The 18,208-nt window shown below is 33.1% G+C and overlaps 1 protein-coding gene across 1 annotated transcript in view; it reads left to right on the top strand.

The window, feature by feature from the left end:
- RTKN2 (rhotekin 2) overlaps positions 1-17,915 on the top strand; it is an 80,528-nt gene extending 62,613 nt beyond the window's left edge. The window contains exons 10-12 of the mRNA XM_027091844.1: positions 8,029-8,194; positions 12,319-12,426; positions 13,891-17,915. Coding sequence (XP_026947645.1) covers positions 8,029-8,194; positions 12,319-12,426; positions 13,891-14,426 — 810 coding nt within the window. The 3' untranslated portion in view covers positions 14,427-17,915. The remainder of the gene's footprint in view (positions 1-8,028; positions 8,195-12,318; positions 12,427-13,890) is intronic.
- Positions 17,916-18,208: the final 293 nt, after the last annotated feature.

Genomic DNA, 18,208 nt, shown 5'->3' with positions numbered 1-18,208 from the left:
GGATAAAAGTGGCGAGCGTGGACATCCTTGTCTTGTTCGTGATCTTAGAGGAAATGCTTTCAGTTTTTCACTGTTGAGGGTGATGTTTGCTGTGGGTTTGTCATATATGGCCCTTATTATGTTGAGGTAGGTTCCCTCTATGCCCACTTTCTGGAGAGCTTTTTTTAATCATAAATGGGTGCTGAATTTTGTCAAAATCTTTTTCCACATCTACTGAGATGATCATATGGTATTCTTCAATTTGTTAATGTGGTGTATCACATTGATTGATTTGTGTATATTGAAGAATCCTTGCATCCCTCAGATAAATCCCACTTAAGCATAGTGTATGATCCTTTTAATGTGTTGTTGGAGCATTTCCTACTTTTATCTCAGGTTTCCTTTGAGCCCTGAAAACTTCACCTGAAAACTTCACTCTTAATAGTAAATGCCACTGGTCTCGTTATTTAACTATGTCAAACACCATCTCAGTCAAGAAATCTATTTGTTACTTCTAAAAACATGACTGTTATCTAATTATATCTTATATTAAAGTAATTTTTACTTATTTTTCTCAGCTTATAAGATTATTCAAATTTATAGAAAAGTTGAAAAAAATACTACAGTGAACACTTGTATACCACCCAGATTTAACCGTTAACATTTTGTCATATTTGCTTTATCTATTTTTCTTTTTTTTGGGAGGAGTTTAAGCACTTTATATTTTATTTAATTTTTTAATCAGCTGTTATGGTGGTATGGTTTACATAAAATAAAATTCACCAGTTTTAAGGGTACAGTTTGATAACTTTGACAAATAATATACAGTTGTGTAATCATTACTATAATCATTATTGGATTATAGTTTTTTAAATCTTTTTTTTGTTTTGTTTTGTTTTGTTTTTTTGCGGTACGCAGGCCTCTCACTCTTGTGGCCTCTCCCGTTGTGGAGCACAGGCTCCGGACGCGCAGGCTCAGCGGCCATGGCTCACGGGCCTAGCTGCTCCACGGCATGTGGGATCTTCCCGGACCGGGGCACAAACCCGTGTCGCCTGCATCGGCAGGCGGACTCTCAACCACTGCACCACCAGGGAAGCCCTAAATCTTTTTTATGAGAACATTAAGTCTACTCTCTTAGAAAATGTCACTTATTCAATAGTGTTATCAACTATAGTCACCATGTTTTACGTTAGATCTTTGGACCTTATTTATCTTATAGCTGAAAGTTTTGTTTTGTTTAGCTGCAAGTTTATAAAGTCTCTTATCTATATTTCTTGCTGAGCCATTTGAACATAAGTCTCCAACATTGATAATTCATCCCTGAATACTTCAACATCTTCCTTTTAGAAATAGGAGCCTCTCAAATTATATAAATTTATATATATATATAAAATTATGTATATGCGTATATATATAAAATTACAATACCATTATCACAGCTAAGCAAATTAACAGTAATTCTCTTATATCATCTAATATCCAGTCCATAGTCAAGTTTCCCCATTGTCTCCAAAATGTCCTTTTAGCTCTTGTTTTCAATCTAGGACTATTCGAAGCTTGTGCATCCTTTGTACTTCTTCTAAACTGTAAGTTAGGTCTAGGGGCTTGATTAAATTCATTTTAAACATTATTATGAGAATATTTCATGGATAATAACAAATACTTTAAGAAGAATTCTGTTCAGAGGCATATGATGTCAAGTGTCTTACTATTGGCAATGCCAGGTTTAATGACTTGGTTAAGGTGGTTACCACTAGCTCTCTCCACTATAAAGGTAAATTTTTGTCTTTACAATTAGCAAGTAGTCAATGAAGTGATGCTTAGACACAGTGTGACTATCTTTATTGTTCAGCAATCTTTCACATAATGGTTTTAGTGAACCGATTGCCCTTACCTGAATCGGTCATTACATTGGAGATTGCACACGTTCTTCTACTACTGTCCTTCCTTCTGTATGTGTTAGCTGGCATTCTTTTGTAAAGGACTTTTTCTTATCAACTAGGAATGAATTACAGTCTTTCCTGAAAAGGCTGGGTAAATGTTTAATGTTAATGACCAATTTTCAGAGTAAGGAGTTGTGTTATTACATGTTGACATTGTATTGTTATTGGCAATATGTATTGGAGTGGAGTTACCCCCTGCAGAAGTAGCACATGAGTGTCGTTTCTGTTGTCCCACACCACCTCCAATATTATGATAAACTCATAGATTTTAAACTATTCAATCTACTCAGTGTTTTAAATTACTTGGGTTTTAAATATAAGGTAGATGTTTTAATTATTTTGCTTACTTTGTAAATGTCTAAGGGACATGTACTATTAGAGTATTCTTAAATAAAGGGGATCATTGATAAATGCCAACTTGGTTGGATAGTGTTTTTGTTTCAGTTTTTAGTGTATTTCCAGTGCTGGGTCTCTAAGATCTTTTTATGCTTAATAATGTTAAATATTAAATACAAAGTTTCTTTCTTTTGGTTGTCTTTCTCCTCTCATGATTTAGAAAATAATAATTTTGCTTAATGCTGCTTTAAAAATTATGTGAAAACATGAATTTTACAGTTGCTAAGGTATATAAATAATAGTTCTGCTATTTTGATCACAGGATCTGTTCTCTGACTATAATTCTTGTCCTTCTAAATGGCATTTCCTGTAAGGCTAAGTCAGTTCATTAATTTTCAGAGGGAGCCATCTGTGGAAATAGTCACATTAAGGAAAGAAAAGCCTAAAAGCTATCCCCCTCCTCTTTTCAATCCAAATTTGAAAGGATGATTTACTTCAAAGTGATTGCTTCAACTTCAAAAAACTTCCCTATGAATGTTGTTGAGCTAGACATTCTCAATAAGGGGTACTTAACTGGAGCCACTGAATCTCCTGTACGTTGTAGAAAGCATTTTATTAGCCAAAGTTTTATCCATTGCCAGTGGGGTGGGGATTGGAATGGAAAAGAAATGTGAGTCTTTGAGATCAATAGTCTTTTCTTGATCTAAATAGTATGCATCACTTCATTTTAATGAATCATAAAATCTGTACCAAACAAGTCAATAACACTAGTTGGTGTGATAGTCCTTTGTTAAATTGTCTTGAAATTGTTTTTAACCATTACATTTATCATGGACCCTAGCAAGTAAAATTACCATGAAGCACATGGGATTTTCTTCATATTATGTTAGTCCTCTTAATGCATGTATCACCTATTCAGATTGTCCCTTATTAAATACAGCAAAAAGAATTTTTTAAGCAGTCTTTTCCTTTAAGAGTTTACATCTGATTTCATTGACATAAATTGAAAATAACTATATCACTAATACTAATCAGACCTAATGCTTGGTTTAATTTATGGTTATGATTTATATACTTCAAACATTCCTTGTCATATATTGTAGAAGGTATGCTTTCTTTGTCATTAGAATACATATAAGGTCTAAAGCTTGTTTTTAGCCATCAACAATTTTGTCTTCATCCCTGGTTAACAAGACTTTAGACCAGACACCTTTCAAAGAACTCATTTATCTTTACAACATGTTTGTGAGGAAGGTGTGAGTGAAATATTATCTCTGCATTATAGATAAGAAAGCAGGCTCTTAGTTTTTTGTACTTGTATTTTATTTTTTAATTGTTTTTTTGAAAAATTTCAAGATAATCTATAGAAAGAATAGTATAAATGAACCCGTCTGTACCCTCACACATTTCCTCCACCGTTGGATTATTTTGAAGCAGATCCTAGCAATCATATCATTTTACTTGTAAATATTACAGCTGCCGTACTGAAAATTTATAGCCGTACATGAAGTCAATATATCATCAAAAATCCAGACAGTGTTCAAATGTCTCAGTCTTGTAATTTTTTAAACAACTTTTTGAATCAGGATCCAAATAAGGACCATACATTGCATTGATTGATTAGTTCTCTTAAATCTCTTAGTCTGTTGGCTTTTATTCTACCCCCCTCTTTATCTCGCTCTCTCTTTCCCCTACACATATACACACACAATTTGTTTGTTGAAGAAATTTGGTCATTTATCCTACAGAGTTTTTCAGAGTCTAGAATTTGCTGATTGCATCTTCAAGTTGTCTTTTTTCTTCTATTTCTGAATCAGATTTAGGTTTGTTTGTTGGTTGATTAGTAAGGATATGTCTTAGTACTTTTATCAGGAGGCATATAATAACGTCTGGGTCTTCCACTCACGTTAACATCCACTGATGAACGTTGCTTAGATTCTTTATTTCATTAGGGATTGCAAACTGCTGCTATTTTAACATTCTTTCTTCATTTATTAGCTGGGACACCTCTACTTCATCAGCTGTTAGGTTGAAGGACAGTTTTTACAAGATACCCAAGATAAAGGTTTGATTTTTTGCATTTATATACTAGTTACCAAATCTATGAGGCGGTTCCCTAGCATCCTTCAGAGGTGACCAATGAGTTAGTTTTTAAATATCATTATGAATTTGTGGATTTAAAGACTTTTCATGCATCAGTCCATTACCATTGTAATTCTTATTGATGCTCAGATTGTCCCATCCTTGGCTACTGGAAGCCTCTTCAAGTTTACTTTTGAGTCCTTTTGGTACAATCCTAGTAATCTTTGATTTCTGGTAGGACAAGATGTTCCAGGCCCATCCTATATATTTCCTGGCCCGGGCTGGGGATAAGCCATTTCTCTAAAGAGTTCTGATTCCTTTTATTAGGAAAGAGTATTTAGAAACTATAATCTGGGTATGTAGTAGACATTTTTAAAGTCATATAGTCAAAAGTAAAGTAGGAAACAATTTATAAATCTAGTTCTGATCTGGTAATTTTCCATTACTACAGAAATGGAGAGGTTGAAGTACAGTTTTAATTCAAAAATAATGAAAAACCTAAAAGAAACTTTCCTTTGACTTCAGAGTTAATTATATTTTGTTACAAAATTGACTTCTCAGATCGTACCTTTCTTGACTTCACTTGGCCTTCTCGGGGTAACCATCGTCTCATGCAGTGGAAAGTTGTAGTTCAATATGTGCCGATTGACAAAAGTAGAGCCAGCCAAGGATGAAAATTTCATCGTGAATAATCTCTAATCTATCTACGTATCAATAGGAGTTGGTTTTAAAGCCTCCCAAATCAAATAAAAAGGTTTGGAATTAGCAAAAACAAAACAAGAAACTGACCTTGCAGAGAACGCTTATCTCAGAACATGTTTCCTCATCTATAAATTAAAGAGCAGATTATCTCTAGGATCTGAGTCTATCAATGTAAAACTTTTTAGCATTATCTGAGTTATTCTTTTGTTATTCATTTATTCATCAAATATTTTTCAATCACTTAGTGGGTACCAGGCAGTATTTTAGTTGATGTAAATAATGGGGGCAAGAATACCAAGTTGCTTGCTTTCATACCCTGCTGAGAGGAGATACTTATCTATACATTGTGTGAGCCCATAATGATAACAGTCCTAAAATTCATCTTGTGTTTTCTAATCCATTCCTTGTTTGGGAAGTGAAGTCCTGAGCACTATTATTGATACTTTAGCCATAGTGAAAAAAAAAATCGCACGAACTTTCTGACATTATCAGAAACTTTGTTTACTCACTTTTTCTTTGACATACAGTTTTTTTGGTTGAAAAAATTTCCCATTAGTTAAATTATTTTGGATGATAAAATATAGAGGTTAATTCAGGTGATCTGTGTTTCATTTGCACCTTTTAAAAACCTCTCGTGTTGTAAAAATTTAGCGGTATTTATGGTTACCAGTGTTAACGGAGTGTACAGTATTTATATACTATTGTATTATTTTCTATTAGAAGGATATAAATGACCCAGCTTGTCAGATTTTCTACATAGCTATTTTTGTTTGAAATGGTATCCTGGTATTATTAATAATTGTACCTATTCATCTGTAAAAATTTCAACTTATTTAAAAGTTGAATCCATTTTAATTCTATATACAAAAGGTAGTCAGAAATTTGTATTAAAATGGATTTGGGTGGAGGGAATCACAATTTCAGCAACAAGAATACTTCATATTTTATCATTCAGGTTTTTTTTTTTAATACAGCAATAGAGGGTTGTCCCCCCAGCCCTCCATCTGAGTCAGCTTTCAGTTAGTCTGAAAGAAGCATATCAAAGATTCTTCTGAGAGCTTAAGTCATTCTCTGCTGGTGATAATAAACTTTATATTTAAAGAGGTTGATTACATGTTATCAGGCTCCAAAGATGCCATTTAGGCAGCATTTTTAAATACTGTGTAAGTAATTACTTTAAAAAGTTAATTCACAAAGTTTATTACCAAGGAGTATAAAGTATAAAGGAGTATAAAAAGACCCTATTATGATAAAATACAGTGTCGGCCATAAGTGTTAACAATCCTCTGAAGACACTTGCATTCCTGCTTTTTAAAAAATGACAGGATAGACTGTCTCTAAGTTATCAATCCTTATATTTTGGGATACTTGAAAATTTCAAAGTTATGTTGCTACTTTATATAGCATACTTTTTCTCAAGTGATTTTTGAATAGGAGTTCCTTCCTTCAGAAAAGAACTTCTTATGTAGCCTGAATGGTGTTCACCTGCCCATATTTACCTGTTTTTCAGGGTGTGAACAGCTTTTCTTCCAAACTCTTTCCAACTTCTATAATGTCCACATAGACATCATTAAATGTGTATTTTGGTGTGTGACTCTGCACACAGACTTTCTTCACTCTAAACTCAATGAAGTGAAGAATTTCTTCCCACTCTGAATCAGCTTTTGTAACTGCTAGCCAAGTATTCTTCTACATGCATTACAGTAAGCTTAACCATACTGCTGTAGAGCTGCTCTAGCCGATACAGTAGCCACTAGCCACCAGTGGCTGTTAGGCACTTAGGATGTGGCCAGTCCAAGTTGAGATATGTTGTAAGTATAAAATACAGACTGGATTTTGGCGGCGTAGTGTGAAAAAAGAATGTAAAGTATCTCAAATTTTTCTTATCAATTACATGTTAAAATAATACTTTGAATATATGGGTTACAAAAAATACATTATTTTAAAATAATATATTAATTAATTATTACATAATTATTTTCACCAGTTTCATTTTACCCTTTTTAATGTGGTTACTAGAAAATCTTAAGTTACTTACATGGCTCACATTATATTTCTAACGAACAGCATTGCTGTAGAAAATGTCATGTCAACCATTATCCAGGCAGCCAAATCACTATCTTTGCTTAATAGATAGGTCTATTCCAGACTTTCTTTTCCACGATTCCTTGGAAACTACATGCAGTTGCTCGCTTATCATGTGACTTAGCAGTGCCTGTGTGTGACTTGGGAATAGTCTCTTCTACACATAGACACAAGAAGGATCACACAATGTCATACCTAGTACCAATCAGAAAAAAGGTTTAGACTATCAACGTGTATGAAACCATTGCCTTTGTTGTAAAATGTTGCATTCATCATTTAAAAAAATAATTTTTACCATTATAAAGGTTATATTACTTTATGGATCTTTACCTATGAGCTTTGTAAATGAATGTTACATATGAAATAAGTGTTAATGATGAAAGCCTAATTGTTTACTGTAGTAAACATTAAGTTATGGTTTTACTGCTTTAACTGATAACACTGTATACTATGCATGAGTATTAGAATAAGAAACATACTTTACTGATTCTTCTATTTTATTACTGTTGAAAACACAGTTAACATAACTCAGAGTTATAACATACTGTACTTGTTTTATTGCAAATTTTAAGACGTATATAAAAGACAGCAAACTCCTACTTAAACTAAGAGATAGACACAGAGATTATGTTTTAATCTCATGTAATTTAACATAAGTGCTATATGTAGTATACTTTGAAATATTACTCAGTATTTTTAATATCAAGCATTTTTAAAATAACCTTCTAGATATGAGCTTGAATATTGAAAATTCTCAAAATTACATATTTTAAATTTCAGACGATCAGCAATAAGATTGTAATTGCATCTGGTATAAATATGGTAGCTAAGCAATAAAACATTTATTCGATCATTACAGAAATAGTCTCTTGTAAAACAACAGTTTTGTCTTAATATTTAGGAAACCAGAATTCGGGCAATGGATAAGGATAAAAAGAAAAGAATCCATAATTTCTCTGTCATCAACCCTGTTGCTGGACAGGCTACAACTCATATTTTTGCAGCTGACAACAGAGAAGATCTTCAGAAGTGGATGGAAGCCTTCTGGCAGCATCTCTTTGATCTTAGTAAGTTGACATTTGGATTTTCTAGTAGTATATTCATGTCGCATGAAGGGCTGTACATAGCAATCTAAATATTAAGATTATATTATAATTGTATAGCTTGTATCAAGAATTTGTTATGCTCTTGAATAAAATGGTAGTATATCATCAGTGCATTGATGCTTTTTTCTCTCCATCTTTCCCCAGTGCATGACTGATTATAGTATAGTATACCTTTGAATTCCTAGTATACTTACCTGTTACTTTTAAGTTCTGGTCTCTAAAACAACTAGACCACATTTTTTCAAAATATTCGGTCAAACTACCTAAGGCAGTGTGTTTGATCAAAGGAATAATAAACTACATGAGGAGTAAAAAACTTCTCTAGGGTAGTGATGATCATAAAATATTGAAATGTTCAAAAGGAGATTCATTTTTATGTAGGCTTCTGTTAACTCTCAATTCATTATTATATCATTTTGGACATCATCCAAAGAGATTTTTTTTTTTTAACTGCACATATGGTTTTTCAGTTTCAATAATACAGTTCAATGGCATGGATTATAAAAACAATGTGATAGTAATGTAATAGAGTCCTAGTATGTAAAATATGTGAAGTTCTAATATTCTCAATTTAAGGAGGAATTTTATCAACAGGAAAATACTAAAATTGTATATTGAAGATGTAGACTATTGATAATGGCTGTTTCTAAGCAAACTAAACCTACTGTAGATTCAATCAGAATTTTATGTCTTTAGAATACTTTTCTACAGAACTGAAAAGTAGAGCCATTTCCAAACAATAGAAAGTTATTTCTGCAACTCCTAGAAATAATCCTGGAGATATTTTAGGACATTTTAGGAGCTGTTACCGAGAACTCTAAAAACAGTTAATATCTGCAGTCCTCAGATTAATTTTTATAAGCCTTCTCTGATCCATGGCCTGGTCAGTTATTACACTGATGGTTGAGGAGGGGGAAGAAAAGTGATCTAAATTTATTGATTACCTTCCACATACCATATGGCTTCATTTATTTTTCATAACAACCCAGTGAGGTAGAAATTTTTTCCCACTGCTCTAAAGATGAGAAAATTGAGGCCTGAAAAGGTTACAGGTTTATTGCAGGGAACCAGAGGACTCTCTGCATGGCTTTCTTGGATTCTTTATAATTTGTTTTCCTTAAATACTGTCCTTTGACACTCAGTAGATGTTTAAATATTTCTTCCAGGCTTATTAGCATGCGCTACATTTCTTTATTTTAAAATTTCAGCTGATCTTAGGTGTGTAACTTAAAAGACAGCAACTTCCTTTCATTTGCTGATCACAGCTAAAATTTTAACCGCTTTCCTAAATGCTCTGATTTAGAGAGTCTGTCTTATAAAAAAGACTGTGTTACTTTTAGAAATGATTCTGGCATTTTATAATTTTTATGTAGACAAAAACAGGAAGGAGGAGTAAAGGAAAGTAAAAATGCCAGAATATTATAGTCTGGATATCAACTACTATTAGATGATCTCATGTTTTCATTCCCCAAATTATGTAAAATAATTTATCATGCTAAAAGAGGGACTTAGAGGGATAAGAATCTCATGACATTTTTATAGTGTCAAAGTAATAAGAAAGTGATGACGACTAGGTTCTCAGGTCTGGCTACTTTTTTAGTATTTAATGCTTTGGGGATAAAATCTGCCAATCTGTCTAATTTTTAAAGTATAAATTCTATTACATTTGCTGTTTAGAATTCATTGTGTAAGATATGAAGGTATGAAGCAAAGATGGAAGGGTTTATACTATCCTGAAGATTGACTTGTACTTTAAAATTTTTACCCTCCTAGTGATAAGTGTAGCCTCTTGTGATCTTAGGTGAAATATGATGTGTAGAACAAAGTAGAGGATAGATATCCAGGGCAGAATAAAGTAACAGTAATTTAGTACTTAGAACAAATTTCAATTACTTGACTTAGCTTAAGAGTATAAAATCGTGAGGGTGAGATAACTGTAAATCATGAGAAAACACTAATGGAACTCGGTGTGTTTAGCCTGTGGAAGAACAGCCTAAGGAGTGAAGGTTAGGAGGCAAGGGGGAGGTAATAGCTAATTTTTAATATTGGAGAGCTAACAAACATGTAAAAGAGGAATGACACTTGCTTTGGATGATCAAATAGGGTAGAGCTAGGAATGGTGAGTCAAAGATAAATTTTTTCAAATATTTAATAATATAAATACTGAGTTAAATAAGCAGCTTAACTTGACTGGGAACATTGTAACAATAAATATGGTGGGAAACATCTTCAATATACAGATTTTATGTGAACAAAATGTATCCATTTAATATTTCATATTGGGCCTTTATTTTTATGTTAGCATATTAGTATTACGTTTAACTGTGCATGGTAAAATTTATTTACTGGTAAAGTAAATGTTTAATTGTAACATCTTGACCAGTGAACATACCACATTTATACCTATGACTCTGTAATACATGGGATAATGTGGCTTTATATTCCAGTTTTCAACATGATTAGTATTCTGCTATCAGTTTAACAATGAAGAGCTTTCATCTATCAATATAGAAAAAAATACTGCACTACATAACTTGTCTAAGGTTTGACAGAGAACTGTTTGCTGGTTTAAAGTGTTTCATTACTTTCCCAGTAGATAAGGCCTTTTTTTCCTGCCCCCAAGAAGGAAAGGCTGGCTTTTACATATTCATCTAAAAAAGTAGAAAGGTGGAATAAGTTATCGGATCTCAGATCCTACTAGATTTAAATTCTACAGGGCAACCTCTGAAGCCTCAAACTCAAGATTTTATTCCCTTTATAAACTGCTGTGTGAGTTATTTTGAAATTTTTACCATATTCTATACTTAGCATTGTAATAAAACATACTGAAAGGTTTTTTTCATGCTTCTTAACTATTTTTTATGTTTCTAAGCATACTGAAAGGTTTTTTTATGTTTCTTAACTATTAGGTGGTGGATTTTAAGTTTATGCATATATTACCTTATTAACATGACAGTAAATTAGACTTAAATCAACAAAAATAGATAATTTGACTAAACATGAAGTGTCTTTAATTTTTAAGCCATGGAAAATAAGTTGGATATTGAATATGGAGGTTGAGAATTAATAAGAGAGAAATATAGATCATAAATCATTATAAAAAGGCACGTGTATATTACATTTACTTTTCTGCTAATGTAAGATAGAATATAAGAATGGTAAACCTCCATAACTTACTTTTATAATGAATATATAGACACATAGTTTCTAGCACAGCTGTTACCCAGCGTGCAGGTCCACAATAAAGACGGAAAGGTTACATTTCTTTTACACCCACTCAGGAGAAATAAATCTGAGAATTTTATTTTGAGATGAACATAGTAAAACATAATTACAAGAAAAATTAATGTTGTCCACACTTTTGAATTTTAACTTAATTGAAACAACTTATTCAAGAGTATTTTTATTATTATTCTGAATGCCTAATGGCTTTATTTAACGTGTCCTTCCTAAAACAGATTAGATCCAGTTAGAATTTTGAGCAATCTGTCTTTATGCTAACAGGTTTTTATATATCCTAACTAAAATGAAAATACAGCATTTTTCTAGTTTCCTGATTTTTGAAAGGGCATGATAATCATCTTAAGAGATCATTTTTATATAAGCAACTCTTATTTCTTAATTAAAATTTTCAAAGTTAAAATCATTTTTGAGAACCACTACTCCTTACGTTTTTTTCTACTTCCTGCTAGGTAATTATATTTCAGTTAATTTTTACCTTTCAACTGTATTGAATACTGGATGTTTTTATTTAATATTTAAAATGAGAGAATTTATACAAACCTTTGCTGTAAATAGAGATTTCAGTTATTGACCATCTAGTGAAGTAGTATAGTATTTAATAGCCTACAGATCTTAGCTTAATATCTGTTCATAGAGATTTATATTTAAACTAGAGTACTTTTATGCCTAGACTTAGACTTTGAAATCATGGGAAGTACTAGGATTTTATAGCTTCTTTAAGATAATGCTTTATAAATTCACTTACTTTTCAAATCAAAAAATGTGTTAATATCTGTTGAAAATTAAATATACATCTTCACATTTATGTTTTAAACTAGCGTGCCTTTTTCTGTCTTTCTTAGGCCAATGGAAGCATTGTTGTGAAGAACTTATGAAAATTGAGAGTATGTCACCACGGAAACCACCTTTGTTCTTGACAAAAGAGGCAACCTCAGTCTACCATGATATGAGTAAGTGGGGTTTGTCTTTTCTAAGCTGCAGGGTAACAAAAACAACATTGTCCTTACTCAAGCAGCTTATTCTGTTGACATTAAAATGCTAAAATTTTCAGGGCACAGTCAAAATGAATGAAAAAAGACTATGATTATAGTCTAAGGAACTCATGTTTAATAGATGAATTAATACAAAATTAATGAATACACATTTTTCATAGTTTGAATGCTTAAGATCAAACAAAAATGTTAAGGCTTCAAAATGAATAAGGGTGCACTGAAAATAAATATTAGCTAAGTAGCTGATGAAAATTCTGAAATGTAAACTTGAGATTCTAAAATATAATTATGTTCAGTAATTTTTTTCCATATTTTATTAAATTTGTTTTAAAGTAGCATTGATAAATGAATATTAATAAATGGACCCTTTCATCTCAGGCCAAAAAATTGGTTAAGTTTAATACTTTGGAAAATTTAAAATTTCTAGACTCATTAATATTCCATTTTCCCACACTTTGAAGGTTATTTGTCTTTGTGGGATTGCCTCAGTGAATAGTGTTGTGAATAAGCACAAGTCAGAGCTAAATTCTGGTGTATTTTTCCACCAGTGTCCCTGCACTTACCTATACCTTAAAATGTTGGATTTAAAATGAAACATTTGAGTTTACACATTTGAATATGTCATGTAATAGACGTTTATCTGTGTTCTATTTTTCCCAAGGATCATAACCAAAGTGGTATTAAGGCTTCACTCTGTTTCCATGGGTTTTTTGTTTTGGATTTTTCCCCTATTACAGAGACTGCTGGTCTACAGGAAAGAATACTAATCCAGTTACATTTTCCCAGTTTACATATCAGGGTTTTATAAAAGGGAATCCACTCTTACCTAGAAGTCAGAATAGATTTTAAATCCAACAAAAGATATTTTATAAATACTTAACCTGTAGAATTCAAAAAAATTCTGATGTAGCTCCACTCCTTTGAAAGCTGGATTTTACACATTTGTTTAGGAATATCTTTAAGTGTGTGTGTGTGTGTGTGTGTGTGTGTGTGCAGTGCACAGTACATGATCTCCTTATTTTTTTATTTTTTTTTTGCGGTACGCGGGCCTGTCACTGTTGTGGCCTCTCCCACTGAGGAGCACAGCCTCCGGACGCGCAGGCTCAGCGGCCATGGCTCACGGGCCCAGCCGCTCTGCGGCATGTGGGATCCTCCCGGACCGGCGCACAAACCCGTGTCCCCTGCATCGGCAGGCGGACTCTCAACCACTGTGCCACCAGGGAAGCCTGATCTCCTTATTTTTTGGTTCCATTAGTTCGGTTATTTTTACAAGTAAACACATTAAAAAAAAAAAAAACACTTGCTTATCCTAGTCTGTTTTTGATAACTATTTTTAGATAACATATTGTAATAACTTTCTTGGGCAAAGCATATACTGCTTTTGAATTTTTTTCCATGTATTTTTTCTTAAAATTATTACAGGCATTGATTCACCTATAAAACTTGAAAGTTTAACTGATATAATACAAAAAAAAATTGAACAGACAAATGGAGAGTTCCTTATTGGTCAGCATGAAGAATCCTCACCACCTCCTTGGGCCACACTCTTTGATGGTAATCACCAAGTTGTCATCAAGAAAAAGGTATTATCTCCTGCAAGCAAGCAGTTACATGATGGGAAAGGGAAAAAGAGACGAGCTCCCCTTCCTCCTTCTGGTAAAGCTGCATTCAGCTTAAAAACACAGAGCAACACAGATCAATTGGTTAAGGACAACTGGGAAAAGACAAGTGTATCTCAGACCTCACCTTTGGATACCAAATTATCGACCCTAATGCATCACTTACAGAAACCAATGGCTGCTCCTCGAAAACTTCTTCCTGCCAGGAAAAATAGTTTAACTGATGGTGAGCACACAGACACTAAAACCAATTTTGAAGCCAAGCCAGTGCCAGCTCCACGGCAGAAATCTATCAAAGACATTTTGGACCCTAGATCATGGTTGCAGGCACACGTGTAGAAAACCCTTAACGTCTAAGACATTTAACAAAATCTGTAACTGTGTGGCTTAATTCAGAAGCACTATAGATGTAGTAATATGTACTTATGTAGGTAAATATGACAGTGATTTACATCAATAATTAATAAGCTATTAGTTGTAAAAAAATGTTTTATGATGAAGAAATGGATTTCTCTAGCAGAGTGCAGGAGGCAGTTTCTAGACAATATCCCAATTATTGGAAGGGTTAATTTATTCCTAAGTTAGTACCAGGCAGTGAACAAGCACTAGGCAGAAGGAAGCATTAAAATTTCTTCGGGGAGGGATTGTCTAGTAATTTAAAATGTGTTAAATAAGAGCCATATTCTCACTGTGAGGATTTTAATACTAATGGAATGTTTCAAAAGTTTTATTCAAACCACAAATTATAAAATCCACCCAAGAAAATTTCTTCTTAGCATTCTGGAATTCTCATCTAATGGTCCACTGGCTCTCATCTATTGTTTAACTCACTACTTAACTCCGTGACCTTTCAGATTCCTGAGATACATTTTTGAATATTAAATTCTTCATTTTTAAAGGGAATATGTAATGTGCTGTTCAAAGTTGTTTCCTTGATGAGCCCTGAAATCCTGTTGACATTAACTCTCATAAGTAAAGCAAAACATTTTTTAGTTTAAGAAACAGGTAGATGAAATATACTTTACTTCCACTTTTCTATGCATGGTACTAATTTCTATTGTGACATTGGCATTTGGGGAAGTGAGTAGCTGATTAACACCTTAAGATTCATTCAGTACTTATTTAAAAAGCAGATGGCCGATTCAAAATATCAGAAAAGTTGGCCATGATAATAATCTTCAGAATTAATCCATCTAAAAAATTTTAATTAGATTTCCTTTTTCTAGTAAGGGTTCATGTCTGCTACTGATATTTGTCATTAAAAGTCATACTCTTTCAATAATGACATTGGAATCATTTCCATAGGAGGTAATTTCCATAGCAACTAATCATAGTGACACAAACAAGATTATGAAATCAAGTGATGAATAAATAGCAACAGAATGAATACCTCAAAGGAACAAAAAAATCCATTTTGTTAATAATTATGTTTCTTATAAACAACAGCTAGACAATCTTAAAAAATCTAATCAGAATTTCCAAGTAAAATAAAAGTTTCCTTAAGGTGTCAGCAACAGCACTAAAAATCTCAATTCACACTGAACCCTAAATGTCATTGCAACAAATGAAAATATAAGAATTAAATTACTGCCCTGTGTGTAATCTCTAGAGATCTTTTTAAAGCTTGTAAGAACTCTATTTGGATCAGAACTACATTATTTTAAAGTAAAATGAACACTTGACAAAAAATAACATTAATTTAAATGGAGCCTTTCATTATTTTTAGATAGCAGAGTCTTTTTTCATTTATGTAGAATGATGTAACTGCCAGGTTACTTTTGTGTTTACCCAGGACTCCTAGTAAGAATTGGGACTCAAGGGAGTAATGATACAAAAGGTCTCTTGTGACTGGCGACACCAGGATAGACATAGCATTTGATGAGAAGGAAATCCTATATGCTTGCCTGATAGAATTTAGAGACAATCAAGTGTATGAAAACCTAAAAAGGTAGGATTAATTTGTTTTTTCTAACTAGAAGGGTCTCGTAAATCTCAGTTGTGATTGCCGATTCAGTAAATGACATTAAAAATCTAATGGATATTATTTTTGTTTATTTTTTAAACCTCACTGCTGTTTTTGACAGCATTTTAACTGTCGTTGCCACTAAATTATTGAGCTAGAAGATGCTGCAGGAAAAATTGTTTCTGAAACTGGCATCTAAGCATTCTTGTATTTTTGGGTTTTTTTAGTTAAAGCCTTCCTTAGAACAAACCAGTGTTAAAACTTCTAAATTATATGCTTGTCATTTCTCCTTATGCGTATTATATCAAGAAGGATTTAAGTTGTACAGGAAACAGAATTTGTTCTTAGAGAAATTACCTAGCAGTTGTGCCCTTAGGGGGCACTTTGAAACAAGCCTGAAGCCCATCTTCCTAGAAACATTTAGGCGAAGTCTGACCAAGGACCACGTCCCCCCAAAATTATTTAGGCTGTTTCTGGGGTCCCATCTTAACTGTATGTTACAAAGCCTTTAAAATCCGACTGTAGTCTTCAGCTGTACTTCTTTTGACATGGTACTCATTAGATGTTAGTTCTCCCCACTCTCCACTCCCCTCGAAAGGTATAATAAAAAGTTAAGGATCCTTCCCTCCTTCCTTCCCTCCCTCTCCCTTCCTTCCACAGTTAAACAAAAATCTAAAAATACTGAGTTAAACACTTTGTCGAGGAGTTTGTCAAAAGAACTATTTGTTTTCTCATTTCCTAAACCGGAAGTTTATGACAGAAAAATATACCATGTAATAAAAACATTTCAGCTTTTTATGAGCTGGCTTTTTACATTCCTTGTTTGTCCTTTTCATTTGTTTCTTGATATATGAAGACTAATAAACTTGAAACAAGGAGTTAGCTGTCAGATCTTGATAATAATGTTATAATTGGAGATACATAATAGAAAGAATAGGTATTTTATTATAATTCAGATGATCTGATAATAATAGCTTAGAAAATTACATTTCAAGCTCTGGGATATAAATTACTTAAAACATCATTAAGATAGTATTTTAATTGCTACAAAGTAATGAGCTTTTTATTTAAACATCTTGCAAGGACAAAGAAAGCATTTTGTTACTATAAATGCACACCTCCTAAGGTAAATAGTCTTTAAAAATATCAGACATGCCAACTTGTGGTTAGTTTTGTTAAATCCTCCCTAATTGTCTGCAGTGCCCCCCTGACTTCTTTTAAACGGACGTGCGTGTATGTGGAAAACTAAATCCATTTATTATAAATGCCTTATCTTTACCCTTTAGGTTCCTACTAAATGTATTTTACCGGGTTCTGTTTATTAGGATGGAAGCTTCCTCGATTTAGAGACAGTGCATGTACGGTAGGTAAGCAGTCAAGTATTTCTTCAGGCTTATGTTCAGCTCCTCAGCCACCTACTGAGAAGTTAATTAATTCAGTACAAAATGAAATTATAGGGCAGTTTGGTGCAGTTTATGTTAAATGCCATTTGAATGTAATCACCTGTGTTACCTTGAACAAGGAACAACCATACTAGATAGAGATAGAATGCTGCACCATGAGCAAGAGAAGTGCTTTGGCAGGAAAAATATCTGTCCCTGTGGTTAGAATTTATCAAAACTCATTGTCTTTTTAAAGAGTGAATTATTGAGCAGTAATTAAACTTTAACTGATGACCATTTATATTCTCATAATTCTCTTTGGTGTTCTATTAGTCTTAAACTATAATGTAGATAGAGCTGACTTTTTGCATTTACATTTCAAAGACATTACTATTTGTAAATGTTTACATGTTTATGTGTAACTGCTTCATTGCTAATAATAGTTATAATAAAAATGGTTTATTCTGTATCATGCATATTCTAAGTTAATACTAGAAAAGTGTTACCTTTGATTTTTTTTTTTTTTTTTTTTTTTTTTTTTTTTTGCGGTACGCGGGCCCCTCACTGCTGTGGCCTTTCTCGTTGCGGAGCACAGGCTCCGGACGCACAGGCTCAGCGGCCATGGCTCACGGGCCCAGCCGCTCCACGGCATGTGGGGTCTTCCCGGACCAGGGCACAAACCCGTGTCCCCTGCATCGGCAGGCGGACTCTCAACCACTGCACCACCAGGGAAGCCCCTTTGAATTTTTAAGAGACGAGACTTCAGTTGAAAATAT

Source organism: Aethalodelphis obliquidens, unplaced genomic scaffold (genome assembly GCF_003676395.1).
Source record: "Aethalodelphis obliquidens isolate GAN/ISIS:26980383/991018 unplaced genomic scaffold, ASM367639v1 scaffold73, whole genome shotgun sequence".
NCBI classification, from domain to species: Eukaryota; Metazoa; Chordata; class Mammalia; order Artiodactyla; family Delphinidae; genus Aethalodelphis; species Aethalodelphis obliquidens.
This window is presented reverse-complemented; position numbering and strand designations above follow the sequence as displayed.